The sequence below is a fragment of the Lepisosteus platostomus genome, chromosome 7, assembly GCF_059453375.1.
Source record: "Lepisosteus platostomus isolate fLepPlt1 chromosome 7, fLepPlt1.hap1, whole genome shotgun sequence".
Lineage (NCBI taxonomy): Eukaryota > Metazoa > Chordata > Actinopteri > Semionotiformes > Lepisosteidae > Lepisosteus > Lepisosteus platostomus.
This window is the reverse complement of record NC_142617.1, coordinates 58,259,532-58,282,451: the sequence shown is the minus strand read 5'-3', so window position 1 is coordinate 58,282,451 and position 22,920 is coordinate 58,259,532. Positions and strand designations below refer to the sequence as shown.

The window sequence follows — 22,920 nt, the reverse complement described above, 5'->3', positions numbered from 1 at the left end:
ACGCATGCTGACGCAGCTACCCACCTGATATAAAAAACGTTTGAAGTAGCATTAAATTATGACATTTCTAAGAAAAGCAGAAGCAGTGACTTGAGACTTCAGTTCAGACAAGATGCTGGGGTGTATCCATTCACCCAAACCACACACCTGTGAAACACACCCAGAGCAGAATCCTGTTGTTTTCAGCTTGTAGGTTCTTCATGTCAGACAATATGCTTTGTAAATAGATATTTTGAGTCATTAAAGACCTGTTAACTCCCCAGCCATGAGTATCGTTAATGGCTTTTACAGATTACGCCCACTTCATTGTTTTGCTCCCCCAATACATCTGTTTTGAATATCATATGGTATTAACCTGCTTCACGAGTACACCTGCCAAAGCACAGTGAATGTGAAAATGCCTTTGTCAGACTCTGGTATCACACAGGGGACATATTGGCTTCTTTCCTATCCTATGTGGGAATGTACTGCTGTCAGATCCAATAAGAGCTTACTTGTCTAGCTCAGTCACATGAGGCACGAGGACCTGCAGCCTATCTTGTATCCATTTTTACCTTCCCTCCCGCAGTGTAATCACGGCGACCTTTTCAACCTTTCAGCATGGTGATCTGATCTCAGCCATTAAACAGTGCTGCAGGAGTGTCTTAAAAGGGCTGCCTTTGACTGTTTTGGGGTGGCTCCGCACAATGCCTCTAGTTGCAGAACTCATAAAACGTACAATAAGCACAGTCTGTATTAATTTGTTATGCAAGAGCAGACAAACAATTCCCAAAGAACCTGCAGGCTCTAACCCAGGGGAGACCCACACACCTGCTGGCTTATGACCCAGCCAAGCTCTCAGTTACACAACTGAAGTATTAATTGATTTAATAACAGAATTAATAGGGACTGTTCGACTGTTTTCAGCTCTTCCATTTGGCATTCCCTTTTTAACGACTGTATTTCATAAGTAAAAATAGGCTTTGATTTGGGTATTTAAGCCGGGCTGGAACGAAAGCCAGCAGGATCGTGGGCCTCTAGGACCAGGACTGGGAACCCCGGCTCTAAACTGCTGGGAGCTGCAAAGCACAGAAAGGAACCGGAAAATCAGAACTTCATCCTGTATTTTTGTGCTTTGGAAAGATTCCAATTTGCAAAATGAAGAATGCAGTCTTTGTTTCTCTGGAGAATTTATCCATAGCATTTTATGAACAGGTGTACCGATGGTGTTGAATACAGCAGAATCTGACCTCATACAGTAACACGAGCGTTTTGAAATGGACATTAAACTGAAAAATTCAAGATTTAGTTACTAACAGGAGGCACTTCTTCCCACAGAGCCCTGTAGGACTCTGGATCAATACTGCCGTTGCGGGACTGAAGCTGACTCCCACATGATCCTTTATAAAATGGACATGTCATTCTTGGATTGGGGTCTCCAACAGCAGTCCTGGAGTGCCATCTGTTAATTCAGCAAATTAGGTATTAAGAGAAATTCTTGTCTTTGAGGGCTGAAGACACCAAATCACCTGCGACTGATCACAAGTAATTCCCAAAAGCAATTTAAAGATTACCTCTAAAACCTGTGGGGTTTAGAGCTGGAGGTGCCCGTATTGAGCCATTAAACTAGAAACCAAATCAGTAACCTGGGTCTTGTTTCCCCGAGAGACCCAATCTAAATACAAAAAAAACAAAACAGGTGGATGGAACTATTGTAAGTCCTTATATGAGCTGTCGCTGTAAAAGCATGCTCCAGAGAACATCAAGACACAAGGCACTCGATCATCCATTAGCGCTGAAGAGAACACTCCATCCAGACTGCAATCAAATAAGTATCTTGTGTAAAGTATTTGTCACAGTTTCAACACTGCAGTGTTAATGTCAATTACTATAATAAGTCATTCATAAGATGTAAAAATAGAGTATACTCGATTATTTCCATACTAAGTCGATTTGAAAACCCTTCAATTTAGCAATATAAATGTTAACAATAACATTCATATCTGCCTACATATGTTGTGAAACTTTCCTTGTTAAATGAGCACACAAAAAGAAGTGATCTGTTTTCATAAAAGCATATATATAACTCAACCTCTAACACATGACTGTTGACTTCAGGCCAAGTGTTTGCACCTGCTCTTCTGAGAACATTGTATTTTCTCACTCCTTCCTTGTCAAGGCTGTATAGATGTGACAGCACTCAGCATACTGTACAGTATATAAGGTCACAATTGAATTTAACCTGATTTATGCAATGGGTTCACAGAAATGCTAACCAAGACATGATCCAATGCAATAGCTACAAATAATGAAGCCTGAAAGGAAACAGATAAGATACAAGACAGCTATGCTTCCTGCTTTGGCTACAATTATTTATAGTTTATTTAAGGGCCAGTTCAATCCAGACCTGAGCAGGGCTCTTTTTTTTTCTATAGATCTTAAAATAATTCCTGCCTTATCTAATGTGACATGACCCAAGAGTCACTGGGGAAAGAAATGACCCAATCCAGCTGAGAGCTCCTGCCAACGAAAGTGCTCCTCCCAGTGCAGCCCCTGTGAAACAACAAGATCGCACAATCGACCAGACAAAGAGCAGTGAAACAGGCAGACTGCACCAGCCTTATACATGTACGCCCCCCAGGACGGATACGATTCCCAAAGATCTGATTCTAAGAATTCGGTTTGATTTGCACCGTTTACAAAAGCCACATCCTCTTTCAGCAAACACTGGAAAGCTGGTTCACCGGTGGATGACAACTGGTCCGAATGGATATGCCCGCTAATTGAAACTGAAGGTGGCTCAATTAAAATAACATTCCGAAATAAGTAGTCCTACCACAGCCGTTAGACAGCTAGGACAACAAGACACTCTACAGTATGTGAGTGGACCACAAACTGATTCCCTTTAATGTTTAAGAGGTTGCTATTTACATAGATAGCGTGCAATTTTAACATTTACGACATTACTTAAGGTTTAATTGACAAAAAAACACTCACCCACGATTTTATATAGTCACTTGGTGATACAGTTAAATGCAGTAAAGGAAAAGAGCATGAGTTCCATTCTGTGGTATCTGTGGGTTTCTGAACTGCTTACTCTGGTAAAAGTTCAGATGATGCAAAAGACAGCTACAGCGTACTTAATTTTAACAAATGACTGCAACCACTGCAGAGCAGCAAGTATGGAAATGTACTTGATGCAGAGTAACAAGAATGAACTACCCCTGCCCTAGCAGCGGCTCCTATGAATTAGTCAGAAGCTCTTGAAACCTGAAAAGGCTCAAAGTGCGGAGCAATGGGAGTCTTAGCGATCGCCCCTTTTATTTTTACCCCTACAGAGGACAAGGAGGCCATGGGATGTCATTTTTGGAAAACAATTTTTACTTGTTTCATTTAACACAGCATTATCATTGGCTCTGATATTAATTAGCCAATCCAAGACGGAAAAGTGGAAGGAAAGAGATTCTGGCAGGTTACCCTTGTCTGAGTACACTTTCCAATCTGCCTTTTATCTGTTTTTTTAGAAACTACTTATCCTATCCATGAGCTAAACAAAACTGTTGCCAGCAGAGCAAGTTTAAAAGTGCAACTTCAAGTGATCTGCAATTCAGAGATCAATAATTATCAACTCTAGAATCCTTTGTGAAGTAAAAACAACAGACGGGTCACGTAACTTTGGAGCAAGAGTGTCCAACACTAGGTCCTAGAGAGCCACAGCTCTCCGCATCCTCGTTCCAACTCGACCTGTTCAAGTGGGCTTTTTTCCTGGTAACTGGCTTAAAGAGACTCATTACCATCAGCTGGAATGTAGCCCTCCGGGGCACAATATAGGAAGCCCCTGGACTAGAAGCAATTTTAATGAAACCTACTGCCAACAACTTTACGAAACATTGTGAAGATAAAAGAACTCAACGCTCTCTTGAACAAAGCAACAGGAAGGAACACCGAACTGAAGACATAGCAGACAAGCAGCAGGACCTAGAGCCTGGCCATGTGGACTGAACAGGCCCTGAGAGACGTGCATGCAGTAGTCCGATTTCACCACAAGCACAGAAGTGCTGTGGAATTACTGGGCAACATGATGTTAGGAGGTGCTCTTCAATTGTCAGGATTCTGTAAATGCCAAACAAGTTACATTTAGACACAAAAGGTAAAATCCTCTCTGTTATTTGACCCATCAGGGATGAATCATGTTTTACTGAGGCACATCATGGCTTGCATCATCATATTCTGTGACTTAAGAATTGTTAGGGGCTGGTAGTCTAATTTCTGAAAATGACAATTCCTGTCATTCAGGTGTGCAGAATGGAATTGGGATACACTCCCATCTATATCTGTTTGGCATTAACTGGTAACCTATTAAGAGTCATACAGAAAGAAATAAGGCAACAACCACTTAATAAACAAGGTGAAGAAAAAAAATGAAGTCATGTCTGTTTGCTAAATGTCTTCACAACAACAAACCTGCTGTAGAGGATTTCTGAAACTGAAGACAAAGTGCAGAAACAGGTCAAAAGGGTCTAATCAGACAAATAGCTCAATTACAGAGATCGATAATCCTCACTGATTAAGAGCTCAGGTGCAATGGAAATCGAAAGACACGGGGGCTCTCCAGGACCTGTGCTGCAAACCCCTGCTCTGTGACACGAGGTGCAATGGTGAGTCTCTACCCAGGAGCTACTCAGTGCAGGAAAAGCCATTTTCTTTTACCTCCAGCAAAAACATAAGTAGCAGATCCCCCTTACTAAATCTGTGATTTTTGACAGAAAACAATGAAAACATATTTTTTTAAAAACTCCTTTGTTTAAAAAGGTCAAAATTTTAAAAGGTAAAAGGGACATTTGGGGTCTAATTCTACCTCCATGTCAGTTTTCAGTCAGGCAGAGCGGGGAGAACTAAATAAAAATAGACTGGGTGTCAAAGGAAGGTCCTCACAATTGCAGGAATGTGTGCTGTGCGTGTGCTCCTAGCTTCTTTCTGCAGGGACAGCTGCACACAGTCACTCACACAGCCCAGCAATCTTCAAGGGCAGCCTCCAAGGGCAGCCTTAAGCCTCAGCACACCGCCTACAATATCATCCCCCTCAGTACGCAAACTTTAAGAACTTGTGGGAGAGCATGTTTTCTCCAACTGATTCAACACCCTGGCAATTTATTCCTCCATGACCTGGCTGAGGGTTGTACAAGTACAACAAGCCACCATAACCACTGTCGTGAGGCGCATCCTGACTGTTTGTCCGAGCGGAGCTGCTGCCCAGCTCACAGGATCATGTGATCGAGTAGAGATCTTTCAAAAGGAATAAACAAGACTTGCCACATGGAGCTCAGCCACCACCTTATACAGAGAGGCTGAAGGGTCAACAGGGTCGTTTTTCTAAAATATACAGAAGTGAGATGCAAAAACTACACTAGTTAAGTATTTCTAGCAAAGTCATATCAAAGTTTCCGAGCAATGATTGGTGAATGAAAGAAGCTACACAATAATATTTTGAAAAGGTCTCCAGTCAACCTTAGTATTATTGGTGTTAGCGTCATACACACACACACATCTAAGTGGGTAGTCAGTTTCTGTGTGTAAGAGCCTCACTTGAACACTCCAGAGCACAGAACGCTGTATATGTAGAGCACAAAGGCCCCAGGAGATGAAGCTATAATACAGAAGGGATGTGGCACTGGGCAGAGCTTGGAATGTAGAATGTCGACAACATCCCTCCTCTTCACACCCCTTCCAAAGCTCTGAATGCCAGCTCGGGGCTCACAGAGATCATATTACAGAGGCAGAGTGCTATGGGATTAAAAGGAACAAGTAGAGGTTAATGTCACACTGCAAAGCAGAAAAAAACATGCAATGTTTCAGCTGTTGAACCTTCTACAGGTGTCCACTCAAACTCCTGTGGGATTAGCCCAGCAGACACCAGCTGAAAGTGTCCCTTCCACAAGTGTAAAGGAAACGGCTTCATTTTCGTCATGCTATTTTTGTTCAATATAAAACTCCACCTGAGTTTATTGTGTAGTCTATCATTTGCTTGACATAAAAAGCAATAGTCCCTTCAATATCATCTTTTTTGGCACGGCTGTAAGTCGTCATTTTACAGAGATCAGACAGGAAAAGAAAAGCAAAACAGAAACACATGTGCAAATATAAACAAGCTGTGGTGAAGAACTGCTTATGACAATGAAAGCCCACATCAGCATTGCGCAACGACTTGACTTGCACATGCTCAGCAAGAGAAAATCCACACACATGGGGCACAGGAAGCAGACTGTAAAGCGAATTAAAAGGTTTTCTAAATATACAACACCGATGTGTCCTTTAGCATGAAATTCCTCATTTTTTAAACTCAAGCTACCATTTTAAATACAGTGGATGAGGACTTGTTATTTCCTTTAATTGTTTTCCACTATGAGTCAGAGAAACTGCACATTATTAAAGACTCATGAAAGCAAGGCAAAAGCATACTTTATGACCTACGCAATTTTTTAGTCACCAGCTTCCTCATATATACAGTATATATATATACACACACACACGCATCATATATATATGATAAATATATAAAGCTTTTTGCTTAAGGAATGATAATATAGATCACAAGGAATATTACAAAAGGGATGCGACTACTTAGCCCTCTTGCTCATAGCTTGATGATCTAAGAATCCTATTAGATTGTTTCTTAAAGAGGCTGTCAACTCCAACAACAGAGTTAGGGGGGTTTTGGAGACAGCTTTCTGCCCTGAATGCTCTAAAATGTTATTTCTCTTTGTCACCTGTGATAACGTTTCTTTAGAATTTTGAACACTTCCACGCAACTGGAAGATTCTCAGTGCCTAAAGACCAGTCATTTATCCCATTGTGCTCCTATCCACTACCTCCACAGACGCAATCTCTCTCTTGGAGCATGGTGTAGCCCCTTATTCTATTAGCTCAATGAGATATTCATCTCGCAACAGTAATGTGGATGATTTCACAAACAGCACAAGTTTTCTTAGAACACATTTTTTCCAACGCTTTTTAAATCTATATATTTCACTTTTCCAAATGTAGTGCTCATGTACACCACTGATCTGTAAAAAAGCAGCAACACCTGAAAAGGTCTGCCGAGGTTTACATATTGATGAAGACAATGACCAGTCATCCATCTGCGCAGTCAGGAAGCCACTTATTCCTAGTAAGAATCACAACATCCCAGAGCATATCCCAGAAAACAGGACACGAGGTGGGATGCCAGTCCATCACAGGACGCACACATTCACTCTACATACACAAGCACACAGGTACCATTCAGAGACACCAGCTAACCTAAGGAGCACATCTTTGGGAGGCAGGAGGAAACTGGAGCACCCAGTTGAAACTAATACACACAGAAGACACCCTAGTCCGCAATCGAACCCAGGACCCAAGAGCTGTGAGGGAATACCACTAACAGAAAGGCCTCAGGAACACCCTAATTCTGTTGTCATGTAGTTAAAAAACATAAACTGCTATTACTGCCTGCAGTAAATCCCACGTCTGTAGTGTACCGTGTATATCTTTTAATTGCTCAGGTATGATAGCTTTCGAGAGTTCTCTAACATTTAAAAACTATGAAAAGAGGCTTCTTGCAGGAAACATCAAAAGCCACTGCTGCAGGGCACGCTGCAATGTAAATACCTATTTGCTTTGAAAAAGTATAATTGCTCAGTGTCTGAACGCCTTGTGAATTTCCTGTGCATCTGTGGACTTGCACTGCATATTAAATCTGTTTTTGTTTTCTTCTACAGACCCAAACTGGGGTGCATCTGCACAGCTGGCACCCTCTCTTCGCTTTGGAGATACAGGGATGCTGGCTTGTGAAATCAGACCTTGCCCGCACACCCGGCTCTGTCCCCACCCTTTCTCCCCTTTCAAAGAGAGTGTGTCTGCGCATCACCGCCTGGTGAGCCCAACTACACTGCGCCGCTATCAAGGCACCGGATTGACCAGCTACAGTTCCCCATTCCTCATTTTCTTCATTCACTGCAAACCCGGGTCATAAGGACAGCCCTTCCCTCGTCCTGGTCAAGCTCTGAGGCAATTCAATGGATTGACATCGTGCTTGATTGCGTCATAGCCGCCCACTGCACCCGTCACATTTCTACAACTCCCATAACCCCCTTCTGATGTGTATACAGGCAAGTGCCTGACTAACAGCCCAGCTGATTTCTAGTTGAACGTTTAAAATCTACTCATTAAACAAGAGCAATAAAATGTGTACCTCAGATGTATAATCAATTAATGCCAAGAATCCTACCCCTGGGTTGTCTCAAGAGTACTTTAATAAGTCACAGTGAGCTACTCTGGATTAAGGAAAAGCATCTTACAGTAGATTTACCACACCACACTGAAGAGGGACCAATTGCAACAGGTCCAGAAGCAGACAGCTGGTATTTGGGTTTCCCTAGATGTAAAAGACCACGTTCCTGCAGTATGATCCTTCTGAGCAGGGACTGGAACAGTGGGATGAAAGATATGGTGGTCTTCAGGGGACAGGAGATTAACTGAGATCACATTTGGGTTAGATAAAACTTGGATCTAATTCTCAGAGTCTTCTATTCAAACCCAACTTTGTAAGAGCAGAGAGAGGCTGTTTCTAACACAGGAGATGCCTCTGCATTTGCTTCATAACATCTACAGTGCCTCAGCCCTCTTTTAAAAGCCTGTCGGCACTGTCTTCAGAAAAATCTAATAACACAGTCTTTTCTTATTCAGGCAGGCAGCCCTTTCACTCATGGGTACATCATGACCTCATAAATTAAATTAAATGTGTGAAGGATGGGATGCAGGAAGCAAAGAGTAAATATTTATTGCAGTATCTGTGCAACCAGGATAAATGCTACCTCTTGAAAAGCTATAAGGTATTTACAAGTTGGTTTCTCTCTGCCTTGGAGAGAATCTGTGTTTTTGAACAAGGGCTTTCTTTTTCCCCACTGTAGTATTTGAGCTGTACATAGGACAAGAGCTGACTCTTCAAGAACAGGACAACACTTTTAACTTTAATATTAAAAGCCCCTGCTAGCTTCTGCATCTCAATTACAGGCACAACTGAATGAAAGGAGACATAAAAAAAGACGCCATAAAAAGGCCCAACAAAAAGATATACAGAATATTTGGTTCCTTAAAGGATCTAACAAAGCTAAGGAGTAAACAGAGTAAAACCAACCACAATAAAATGAAAGTTTATGAAAAATATACAGAAAAATAAATCTATACTTACATATAATGGAGCTTGCTGTGGATTAAGTTTCATGACACTGGACACTGAAATGACAAAAAGAAAATACAATCAGCATAATGTGTATGATGCATTAAAAATTCAGTTCAATCGACTCAAAGCATGAGCACTACTATACATTTTACTGTCACTCAAGAGTGCTGATGAACATTTCACCCCTGAAAGGTCCAGCTTTGCTGAGCAAGGTCACATCTGCAGTGTTGTGGCTCTGTGGCTCAGGATCTGCGCCTGTGGCTGGAAGGTTGCTGGTTCGTATCCCGCAGCCGGCAGAGGAATCCTACTCCATTGGGCCCCTGAGCAAGGCCCTTAACCCCAACTGCTCCAGGGGCTGACCCTGCACTCTGACCCGCAGCTTCTCTCTACCCATCTGTGTGTCTGTGAGTCTCATGGAGAGCAAGCTGGGGTATGCGAAAAGACAAATTCCTAATACAAGAAATTGTATATGACCAATAAAGTGATCTTATCATCTGATGTGTCCAGCAATGAAGGAGTCTCCAAACAGAGCCTTCTCTTGTCCTGTCCTTGTTAAACACCATGGCAACTCCGAGCCGAGTTCAGTCAAGCCATTAAACCAGCAAACTGAGCTTAATAACTGTTATTACGAGTTCCAGCAGCCCAGTCCTTCCGGATTAATCACGTAATAATCTTTTTTAAAGAAAACAAACAGCTGTATTACGGGCACTACAGTTCACTTAGGCTGGGTATAATTACAGTGCATCTGAAAACTCGAATCTTACTTCTGATGTTACACTATTACATTTACTTTTTGATCGTTACCAATAACCCCTTGGTGATAAGCTCTGCAGTGGTTCACTTCAAAAGACCGAGCGGTTTCGGCTGCTGAAGTTGTAAATGAGCAGCAACCAAAAGAGATGTCGATCCCTACTGCAATATTGCAGGCTAGAAGCCTTCCTTGCTTTTCTCATGCCTCCAGTCTTCCAGTGCCTCCCCACAGTGCTGCACACACCTTCCAAACCCCAGCTCCTCACCTCCACTAGCACCGCACCAAGGCCCAGATTCCTCAGAATAACAACTGGGAGATTTATTTGGGAAAAACTCAACCTCTGCAGAAATGTAGTTAATACTGAAAACATCAGCTATACCCCATTTAATATAACCATCATGACTTCAGTCGCATCAATCCAGCCCTTTTTCCCTCCACCAACACGAGCCCAGAGCTTAAAGAGTGTCATTTAGGTGTATTTCTTGTTTTTTCTTTCCAAAGCAGAATGTCCCCCTGCGGTTTGCAGGAGTCATGCGAAAGGGATGTCTGTCATCAACACATGTTGCTGTGCTGCAGACAAGGACACCTAAAATAAAAATCTCTTACTGGGTAGGGCGTACGCAGTACTTTCACAGATGGACTGTCGCCGGCCTACAACCCAACAGAGTTTACTGCAAGCAGCAGCACTTGGAAAATTAGCTCATCCACAACTTTGTCTTTGATCAGCAGAAATCACAATGCAGTCATATCAAAAATACCCAAATTCCATAGATAAAAAGGCATTAAATGACCCCTGTATCCAAAATCAGAAAGCCTCTAATTCCTGGCAAGCGTCACAGCAACACAGTCTATCCCAGAATCACAGAGCGCAGGGCCCTACTCCACCTCAGACAGGACACGAGTCCATTAAAGGGTACACACGCACAGGAACACTTTAAAGACACCAACTAGCCCATGGAGAAAACCCTTGTGGACACAGAGACAAGGCACCTCAAGCTAGAATTGAACCCTGCACGCATATGCTGTGAGCCAACTGTACTGCCCACTTTAAAACGATACAGTACATAGCAAAATCAAGCCTTTCGTTCAGTTGTTCCTATAAAAGATAAAGCATAGCTTCAACAAACAGTTTTGGGAAAGCACACCTCTGTCACTGTAAAGGCTTGTAAAAGTCAGAATTGTCTAAGAATGTACTGCAGTCATTAAGACAACATTTAGAACCCACAAAAACTGCTTCTTCTGCATTCAGATTTCATTTTTTTTTTTAAACAGATTCTATATACTCTGGAGAAAACTAAGACGACAATTGGATAAACATTAAAATGTACATAATATAGACACATGTTTAGCATGCTGCATTGGAAACAAGGTAATTCACTATAATTGTTTTTTTAAAGCATACTTTGTCAATGATACCTTTTCATAACAGGCTTGTTCAACATTCATTCATGCTAGCAACTGTAATTAAGTTGTTCTAGGTATAGTTTAGGATACAGTGTGAAAATAAATTAATATAAAGGCTGTTGGGTTGATCATCTTCCTTGATCTTGTCAATTTAAAATTTACAGTCCCATTCCATGCACACCGAGGTGCAGCCTGTATGCAGAAGCAGCTGTATCCTGTCAGGCCATGTCATACAGCGCGCCACATCTGCACTGGTTTATTTTAAAACGGTAAACCAAGCCAAGCGAGACGCACTGCAGCCCTGCACCTCTTCCCCTTGGTTCTGGACCACAGACTGCGAGCAGCAGGCATGCAAGCTTACTGCTTACCTGACATTAGACAGTGAGAGCATGTCTACTGTTCCTGTGTGCATACACTGATGGTCACCAAGACCAGCTAAAAGATAAAGACGCTGCACAAGGTCAACCCAGCAATTACAAACTGCAGGATCGGTGCAAGCTCCAGTCTGTACAGCAGGTTGTTGATCTAACACCGCATTCAAGGTTTGTCTTGCACTCACTTGGCAAATGGCAGCATTATTAAAAAATAATAATAATCTTGGTACCTAAAAAACAACAATGTAATGTAGGAGGATTGAGCTAAATTATAAACCATCACCTTTTCCTTGAAAATTATAACATAATAAATATTATTCTTATTAATTATGATGATGATGATGAAATGCCTGGAACAGCTTAATTTTTAACTTCATGTACAGCTCACATTTCAGATATTCAGCTGATTAAACTCTGGCCCTGTCAATAAGCATCATCCAAACTAAATTAATTGTAAACATAAGTCTTTATCACCACCATAAAAAGTAATTAAAACACTCCACTTTGACACAAGCCATTAACTGGACTAAAATTCCAGACTTGAAATCAAATGCATTGAAATCCAGTGACTTCCCGATTTAGTATTGTCAATTGAAAAATACAAGCGCAAATAATGGCTCCACTAAAAATGCTAAATGCAATGCAATTCCAGAGCACTGTTATCACTGGCATGTTAACACTGGAGTAGCTGTCAATCCCCACTCTGGGACTGCAAAATCCAGCAAATATATAGGTAAACCTTAATCAGATGAAGTAATTGCCCACTTCTCCACCTGATCTGCTGTATAGTGTGGTTCCTTGCATTGAAAGGCTGGTGCATGATGCCCAGCTGAATGCTGAACCACAAAGACAGCGCGGGTCCAATCCTATTTGTAAAGGATTTCTGGACCCTCTGCAATCTCTAAACAAATTATCAATTATCAGTCCATTTAGATCAGTAGCACACATAACAGCCATATTATCATTAATTTGGCTTTTACTCATTTTGATGGTAGCATCCGATAAACTTGAATTGCATAATGGACATGACATGCCTCTCTCATAAAGGCATTTAAAAAAAAAAAGTTCCAAAACCTTATTTTTTCTGCTGCACTTCAAAGGAGGACGAGATCACTGACAGGTTTTGGATTGAGCGGACTGCAAGACAGTGGGCACAAGTAGAACCGACCGCTTCAACATGATAAACAAGTCACACAGGTGAATTCAAGTTGAAAAATATTTAGAACACATTCAAAATATTTTTATGCGACTCAATGCACGTAACACGTAAATTCAAATATCAGGTGAAATACTTCAGACTTGGTACGTAATTGCATTTACATGCAAATCCACTTTTACTTGACCTCAAATCTGCCAACAACTTTTTTTTTTTTAACGAGAAAAGGGGAACATGTCTTCCTTAGTTCAATTACACCAGCTGTTTCGTGTTGCAGCCGGTTCCAGAGACATTCTCCTGTTGAGTTACCAGGGGGCATGAAGAAGCTACCAGTGCTGTCACCGGCAATTTGGCTATAGGCTGCTGAAGGCACACACGTTGCTCCCTGCCTGAGCCAATTAGCGAAATACAGTCCCTTTCTGTTCCGGACCTTTGCCACCTGCTGCCTCTCAGCACGCAGGACAAACCGCAGCACCAAGCCAGAAGCCAGGAGCTGCACGTGGACAGAAGGGTGTGACTTGGTCAAAAATAACTTGCAAACGAAAACAAAAGCATTTTTACCATCACGCTAGCAGAGAGTAAAGACGTGAAGTGCATTTTTAAAGTCCACAGATCTGTCACACCTTGGTCCACTGTACCCTTCATACACAATCAGATACCCAGCAGCTCAACTCACAGGATTTTCTGTACTCTGCCCCGATAACGTGACAACTTCACCATGTTTCTAGATGACGGGTGCCAACTTTTTATAGAAAGCCATCCAGTTCAGCATATCTAGCTCCAGACCGATCTGCTTCCATTACTTAAGGACATAACCGAAAACTCTGAAGTGATACTTAATGAATTAAGTAAAATTCAAGTTCAGGTTCAATCCTTTATTGCCATAACGACCAGTTGCAGGGCTCCAAGGTTAGACATGAACACATCATCATAATAATAATAATAATAATAATAATAATAATAATAATAATAATAATTTCATAGTGTAAAAAACTACCCAGGCCGCAAGATGCACCTCCCGAGTGACAGAGCTTCTCACATCCCGCTTGGAGAACAGGCAGCTTGGCCTCTATCACACTGCCACTGCATTTAGTGGAGGAGGTCTGTTAATATCCCTTGGCTGACTCTCCCACACAGACAAAACCAAAAAAATAACATGAACCTGACAAAGCCTCTATTGAAGAGTGACAGAATACAGGAAGTGGCAGTGAAATCTTGTGCGTTGGGTATGTGCTGCTATATGGCATCAATAAGACAGAAGAGGGGTGAGACAAGGGCAGGTCGTGCTCTCGGTTCCTGGTACAATTTCCTTGTTCTTTCCTCAATAAATAGGGTACAGTTAGAATTAGTGAGGATGAGGGAAAAGGATAATCAGCTGGCTCTAATTATACTCGCTGATCTCATCCTCTTGTCGTAAGCTGTCTGCGCCTCCAGGCCTCTCTGCAGAGCTCCGCCAGACTCCGGCCCACTGAGCGCGAGCAGACCAGTTCCCCGGTCAGCCCTGCAGGAGATGAAAAAACGCTGCTGCTCGCACGTCTCGGGGTCACCCCTCGAGCGGTCGGCACGCCCCGCGCGGCAGCGTTACCGTCGCAGTGCGTCAGAAGCCACGGGCCAAGCCGCTCCGCAGGGCAGGGCTTGTGGACAGACCCCCCGACTTCACGACAGTCTCCACTTTATAGCAAATACATACAAGTCAGATAAAAAACAGAACACAATTGTAAAGGAATAGTGTCAAGCCAAACCTTAAAGGTTTAGATAAATGGTCTTAATATAGGTCAGTCGGGCTGTGGACTTACTTTTGTTCGAAGAACTAAGTAGTGAAACTTATAAATGGCATCTGAATCTGAAATCTCCCATTGACAGGATACTGCTTTGTGCACCATTAAGGATTACCTGCCATCGACAAACCAGCAATTCATCAGCACATTCCACACATTTGCTATACGTATCTTAGAGCTCTTCCTCGTAACAATTTCAAAATCCTACATCGATGTGAGGCTTCGAGTATAAGGTGCAGAACAGTGCAGAGTGGCTGTCAAGCAAGCGAACAACAGGCAGAGTCTGTATTTGCATGTCTCGAGCTGCTGTGCAAGTCTGGCACTGCCCCAGGAACAGCAACATACACTATCCCGCATGCTACTGTAATATCCAAATCCTCCCTAGGACATTCTTCAGTTATAATACTTTAGATAACGGCAGGTATAGTACAAGACATATCTAGCCATCAGCCATCGGCTGCATTCTCAGAGCCATCAGATAATCAAACAGGGTCTGACCTGCTGTATATCTGCTTGGGATATCTTCCAGGTCATAACCTCAAACTGTAAGCAATGGCCTGGCAAGAGTAAACCAATTTTCCATTAACCTATATGCTTTGAGACAACAAATCTATGTAGGCACAAGATACTGAAATATACAGATTTCCTAATCAAGTCTTACCAAAATGAAAAAAATGCTAAGATTCTTCCTAAGACACTGCAAATAAACTCCTCTTAACAAACATCCCATCCCGATTATGTAAGTGTATATTCCAGTAACAATGGATTCCTGGCCACCTCTACATTTCTCAAACAGAAAGCCTTTTCATCAGCATTTATAATTGCTTTCGTGGAGATGCAGTGACGACTACTTGGGACACAGATCCTCGTGTTTCTTTACGTCAGGAAGGAGATTCCAGATCGGGGCGCAAGGCGACCAGAGGCTGGAACACACACACAGCACTGCAGCTACTCTGAAGAGAGGATGCTGAGTGACGCTTTTCTTAAAACTGAGGTATTCTTGTTGCAGGACTTGTTCATATGTCCAGTGTCTTGTTTACATAAAATTGTGGGTTTAAATAAACACATATAAATGTTATCTCAGTTATACACACTAGGTCTAACTTGTTATAAAGGAACTAAAACAAAAGGCACTTGTTTATGGCCTCAGCTGCCCACAAGTTGGTAGAAAAGCCTGCTGGTTACTGAAGTGATGGGAGCTCATAGGGGTTATCGCAAAACCTCTGTGGGAACAGCCTTCACAACTGGCAGCAAAGTTCAAGAGCAGACAGCAGGCCAGAAAACCATGAACACTACCACCACACCGGTCTGCTCTACAGAGGCAGCAAACTGCAGGGCTGAAATAACAGCAGTGTGTGTGTTTTATTTGTCAAAGACCAATCAAAGAGATGCCCTAAGGCACAGTAAAAATAAATAATCCTGATTCACATGGTTAACACCTGATTTGCCTTCTCACGTACTCAACAAAATATTTTGACCTTAGGTAAATATAGCCCAGGAGTCCTCAGGCGAGAGAGATTTGAGTTCTCGACTGCAAGCGCATTTTAAACATGTCACAATGACAGCTCTCATACACAAAGCTGGGGTCCCGACACTCTTCAGGGAAAAAGACGCTTGAACGGTAGAGATTCTTTGCTCAGGCACCCATAAGCTTGTTCTCGCAATCAGAACATCAGCCCCTTGTCACAGTGGGGTTCTTTAAGAAACACATGAGTAGGACATTTGGGTCATTACTATGAACCCAGCAAAAAAATGGGGCCAGACTAAAAACTCCTCTCTCATTGACACCTCACGTTCAAATACGACATTACAAAACCTGCGGTTCACCTTGGAACTGGCCACATGAAACATATACGCTGTCCCTTGGCCCATCAGACACGGCCTCGGACCGGGGGGGCTGGAGGAAGTAGCACAAGACTCCAGAAACCAGCGGAGCTGTAAAAGACATCAAGGGAAAGGAAGCTGATTTCATCTGTAGGATGTTGACTAGTCTGATTGAGACCATAGCTTATGCATAAACCAAGCATTTAAATTCAGAACGACAATGCTGTCTGCAAATAAATGCCTTCCTTCACACCATGTCCGACAAAAGCCCCTCTGGCCTACACACAACACCCGCAGACATTAAATAGACTTCCTCCCACCTGAAACGGAAGCTGCTCCTAAGATATTGCCAAGACCACTGTGCAGGATTTAGGTTCCTGAACGACCCACCCCAAATTCACATGGAAACAAAGACTCCCAGCATCTGAGCTGGAATGTTTTTGTAAAACACTTTAAATTTACCAACTGCAATCTGTAATTTTAAATATCAACTCCCCTAAAGGCCTCAGGGATCTGTAGCAATTTTAAAAAATTTCAACACACCATAGCCATTGACCAGGTGCTTCCTGTTACACTATGACTATAGAATTAACTATGTTGAAAGAGGTCAGCTATTTTTATATGATCTTGAGAGAGACCAGAATTACAGCCACCTTCCTCTCGAGTCAGGGAATAAGATATGAATTCGCCAATATGGAAATCTCTGCAGGAAAGTTCCAAGATCTCTTTCAAACAACACACCATCAAAAATTGTTTTCATTTACATTATTATTAGAGCTACATTTTTGAAAAGGAACACAACAGACTAAGGGAAGACCTTCCTCAAAGTCATCGCTTATATCACATTTGAAATAATTAAACCTGGAGCTGAATACTTGAAGATTCCCTTCAAGAGGAATGTGCAGGGTGCCTGGTCTTTTCCCCCCTGCCAGTCCCTCACCAGACTGAAACCTGAAGCTCTTTAAAAAGTCAGCCCACCCCTTCCTTCACATGAGCACCTGACAGGTCCTGACAGACCTGTAGAAAGGCACCACACTCACCATTCAGAGAAGAGAGGATTTGAAAACAGCTAAGAATCGCATCCATTTACAGTATTGATTAAAAGCCAAGAGAAGCTTTGCTTTATTCTAAACACATAAGCTTCCTGTGAGTGAGTTCACACGACTCCTGGCACTTATTATTCCACTCATTTTCATTCACTCCCAATGTCTATTAAATTGTAATGGATTGTTGTTAAGCTGCCGGCTACTCTTAGCAAAATCATACATAACATGGCTTGTGGCATGATGAGCTCGAGTGTTCTGCCAATGTCGGTGAGGCTATAAATCAACAGTTTTCAGTTGGTGTAGGGAAAGGACATCACACTCAGCATGCAAAACAATTTTCACAGTGAGATTCATTTAGCATCAATCGGCCAGAATTGCAAGACTGGACCACGAGAAAACTAGGCCAATGATGCTGCCACAAGAATGAAAATAGTGGTCAAAACAGGATTAGGTGCGATGGATTAAAGTCCTTTCTAATTAACTGATTTTCCTTCACTCTGAATCAGACGGCATTCATAATAAATTGCTTTATGAAGTTCAGTCCTTTCCCTTCCAAAACGCCTCATAAAACCTGAAAAGGTCTGGTAAATATAAACTTTTGATACCTTTGAAAAGAAGATTCACAATTCAAAAGAAGTAAAGCATAAACTTTTAAGGCATATGTCCTCTTGCTTTCAGGATCCTCTAATAATTTAACGTATGCTGACATTTTGACTGGATTAGCATGAAGCTCAAATGGGAAACCGGTGTGTCTTTTACAAACCTATGAAGATTCTTGTTTGTTCTCTCGGTGGGTGTACACCAAAGCCACCCTATGGTTAATTATTATTCTACATGACTTTTCCTACAAGTTAGATTGCTGACAGAGAACCAGACATTTAGTCATTACAGTGGATGTGTGCCAAAGCATTTCCATCCATATTACATAGGAGTTTGACTGTGCATGCTTCTACATAAACAAGAAATAATGCATGAATAACATGCACGCAGATTCTGGACTAACCACAAACACAAAATTATCTCAATCCCTAGTGTATTTCTCACCATAGGAGGATAAAGAGGACATACTAGCAATGTCACTTGCATGCTTTAAATAAATATCATAGGTTTGCCTATGATTTCAAGGAAAGATAATACAGGACTGATCATTGCACTGGTTATTTTCAAATGCGGATGATGCATATTATACTTGGAGGTTGAATAATGTTCTCCATTGTACTATATGCTGTGAAGATCAGTTTTTTTAACAAGTAAAAAAGCAATACAGATCAAACCTTTACTCAAAAAAGTCTGCACTGAGTTGCATTAAAAACGTGTACCTTTCACAGTGTTTGTGCCATTGCTGTTGAAGAGGACCTGAGTGTATCGCTGCCTTTATCAGCAGTGCTGGACAGGGGAGTTGCTCTGCCCTATGTTACATGACTCAGAAGTGCCAACACCCTTGGAAACAGTACCCCATCCAACAATGGAGTCAGCAGGTTGAGATGGCAGTATAGGTTTGTTTTCACCCCACCTAGAACTGGTTAAACCCTGCATCAGTAAGCAGGAGCTGAGAATTAATCAGCCTGCCGACAGTTTTTATCTGTGCCAGAGCAGCCTTTTCATGGCCTGCGGTTTCTGCTGCTTCACATCCTGGTGCGCACAGCCTATCAGCTGGTTTCCAGTTTTCAAAGCTCCGTCTCCATACCAACAAAACAGAAAACAGCTTGGGGATATCTGTCAAGAGATCCTCAGGGCGCTCACCGTCAACAGCAGGGCTCTGCACGGACGAGCAAGACATTGGCAGAAAAGAGAAAAGGGCTGGAAAGTTGCAAGAGGCTGAAAAAAAGGTTTGCACTGGGATCAGCAGAGAATGCAAAAAAACCTGAAAGGTTCTCAAAGCTTTTCTATCCCTCAATGACTGGAGGGTGCTCTTCTAACAGCAGTAAAAAATAACAGCGCAAGTAATCACAGAGAACATCAACTATCACACCAGCTAAACACCGCAGCATTTGAGCTCAGCTAATTGATGTGCAAACCCAGTGCGGAGCACACACAAAAACATCCTCGTGCGCTGCTAACTAATAAATGTTGCAACGCCAGCTCTTATTTCACACAGATTAACATATAGTACCTACAGTAACATTGTAAGGGCTCATATTTATTTAGAATGGTGTCAGCAAAAAAAACACAGATAGTTATTTGCCATGGGTATCAGACGATTTATGCCAAATCCTTGTCTAATTTGTTTTGGAGGAACTGCCCGTCTTGAAAACACACTGCTCGCCCTCCACACCTGTGAGCAATGTACGGATGAGGTGGAGCACTCTTACTTCAGTTATCAACAACGTCCAGGTTAGTACCAGCTGATGGGTTAGGTATCAGAAGTGAAACTGGAGTTCTGTGATTACAGGCCTCCTTCACAGCAAGGAAACCTGCGATGCAATGTGGCTGTAGACAAGAGAATTCAAAGTCATACTACTGTTCCAACAAAACATAAGGTGTTTCATTTTTTTTTATTCCCTGTCAATTCTTTTTTTCTAGGATACAAAAAAAATGCCCATTCTTTAAGAAGAGGTCTGGAAAACATAGCCATTCAATTTTATTGAGGATGAATAAAGACTTTCTATGAAGCCTCCACACTTGTAACTGTGTTCCATGATTGCCATTTCAGCATGTTCTTTTACCTGGAATCACCCTGAACCTGTTTCATGGACAGTACACATGAACAATTATGGACATCTTCAGAACATGGTCATGACAGCCTGACAAATCAATGACAAATACCCAAAATGTGCTAAAAGCATAAAGCATCAGCTTATCTTCTTCCAGACTGCTTCTAAGAAAAAGAGAGACACTGAAATCCCACAGCACCAAACCAAATATATAGCACAGCAACACATCCAACAGTAAGCTGTTAAGAGCATTCCTAAATTTTATAGTGATGTCATGGCCTGTTCAGTGCTCAGTGGCTGGAAGAACTCATCTGTAACAAATTGGAAAATTAAAATCAACAGGTTGCACTGTTAGCAACAGGTTAAAATGCTGTTGAATACTACAGTATGGAATGATGAAGTGGAAATATGTTCAGATGAGTTCTTATTTTATATTTAAATAATATTTATCCAGAATACATTATCAAGCCTGAAATATCCAGCATATGACATTGACTTCCACTTGACTTCCGGCAGCTCAGTCAGAAAGGGATCAAAAGGACAGATTTGCAGTCCTGACCCTTTTGTTTCCTTATTGTTCTCCTGTATGTTAGAAGGCTGAGCTGTTTTCTCAGTTACCAAATTGATAAAGTTATCAATTGTTAAATTAACAGAACTTTGCAGCTCTTAATACTTAGTAATGGGCAAGAACAGGATCGAGAATCTGCAGGAGGGTACACTTCTTCTGAAACACACTGTCAAGCCATCTGGGGTCATGGGTCAAGCTACCTGATTCACTGGGGGGCTCCAGATTTACCATGTTTTAACCCTGTGAAGACCAGCAGGATCATACATATTTCCCCTCCTAGCAGGAGGCAAAGATCCCTTTCGATTTCAAACCAACACAGAAAATGCAACAACCTAGTTTTGGAAGTGACCAGGTGTGAAATACTCAGGCTGCTCTATAGAAAATTTAGATTGTAAAACTTGCATATCAGTTTCCCCACGTGCCTTCATATTTCATATTCAGTGGTTCATATTGCATACTGTCAAGCTTGCAAAGAGGACACTGTGTCACTCCAGCTCTGGCTTATACTGATCCAGAGAGCATCAGTGCGTCAGAAACACACCTGTAAGTGCTCTCCCGCGTCTCCCTCTGCTGATGTGAATACGCCCATCACCCTACAGCCCCTTCTGAACCACGTACCCTTACAGCGCATCGATCACTCGCTCGCTGGGGCACGCCGGTGAGAGAACGCCCATCAAGCCTGCACAGCTATTGGGTGCCAGGGTGACAGGTGGAGGGCGGAGTGGTGGGTCTGTGGCTAAGGATCTGTGCCTGGGGCCGGAGGGTTGCCGGTTCAAATCCCGTGGCCGGCAGAGGAATCCTACTCCGTTGGGCCTCTGAGCAAGGCCCTTAACCCCAGCTGCTCCTGGGGCGCTGTACAATGGCTGACCTGCGCTCTGAGCCCAAGCTTCTTTCCGTGTCTGTGTCTCATGGAGAACAACCTGGGGTATGCGAAAAGATGAATTCCTAATGCAAGAAAATGTATATGGCTAAAAAAGTGATCTTATAAAAGGTGAAATGAAGAGCTCGTGCCCGTACCGGTTCCTATCAGATTTCACACAGAGAACCCTGCAACCATGAATGGCTCAATGTGGGAAACACAGTTACACCTAAGAAAAGCCCCCACAAGACATGCATCACTCTCCACTGAGTCAACAGCTGCATTTGCTCTAGCAAACTGGCAGAGAAGAAATAACGGATCAGAGCGTCACTGGAACTTCAACATCCTGCAGTTGTAAGGCTTTGCATGGTCACATCAACCATTCCACAGGAGTCATTTTCCGACTTCAAATGTGTCTAAAACCTGAAGCCACTTCTCAAACACACCACAGCGTGAGCATAAATACTTCTCCAGGAAGGAACAGGAAAATTACAATATATTTTATGGAGAACATGCTTTCCTTGGATCAGCAGGTTGCCCAATCAAACTTCTAACAGATGCAGAAAGTGGAGGAATTCAGTCAATTTAATTCTTCACGGTAACTTTACCCAACATTGTCTGTCCCACATGTAAGAAGTGAGCATTTTTAATTTTTTTGAATTAATGGTCACTAATCAAAGAGTACTACCAGTAAACACAGTATTTCCTTTAAGCATTTAAAATGAGGCATAAAAGAATAAGGCGAAACTGTATTTACTGTAAGTATGTTTTTCCACAGAGCAGCCATTTGATCATTAATAACGGGTACAACGGTGCACTGCTGGACTAGGATGGATCTACACTAGCATTTCTGACCACATGGATATATTTAGCTTAGACTGATGACAACTGGCAGGGTCAGTGAAGTAAATCGAATGGAATAAAGTTTACTTGCACAACAGGGCCACAACACAGTGTACTTTCCACAACACCACGCTGAAGGGATGATTCTTAGATGAAGCACAAGACTCTACGAAGAACACCATATTTCATTTCTAGTGCTCTTTTTGCTGCCACGTTGCACAGTTGTGTAAACTGCTTACACACAGAGCAGGCTGCACCTGCACGTCACTGCAGCAGGGACGCAGATCTCCTACAGCCGAGACCAGTCCTACCTCCTCTAAAAGTCGCCATGAGGAGAGTCTGGGCTGCGTGTACAAAGCTCCGCGGCTGACAGGAGGGGGAGTGGAGCTGTACAGTGAGCCGAGGAGGGGGGGGGGGTGCCCGGCTTCAGCTCGGCCCAGGGGTCAGACGGAACGAAACCC

The 22,920-nt window shown here is 42.4% G+C and overlaps 1 protein-coding gene across 6 annotated transcripts in view; it reads right to left on the bottom strand.

Annotated features, from left to right (window-relative positions):
- Positions 1-22,920, bottom strand: part of LOC148659324 (A-kinase anchor protein 13-like) — a 117,785-nt gene that overhangs the window by 81,502 nt on the left and 13,363 nt on the right. For 5 of the 6 annotated variants that reach the window (XM_088641429.1, XM_088641434.1, XM_088641432.1 and 2 more), the window contains one exon: positions 9,212-9,255. In XM_088641429.1, coding sequence (XP_088497555.1) covers positions 9,212-9,244 — 33 coding nt within the window. In that variant the 5' untranslated portion in view covers positions 9,245-9,255. Of the gene's footprint in view, positions 1-9,211; positions 9,256-16,492; positions 16,601-22,920 lie in introns of all 6 variants that reach the window. The other variant, XM_088641430.1, reaches the window with a different exon arrangement.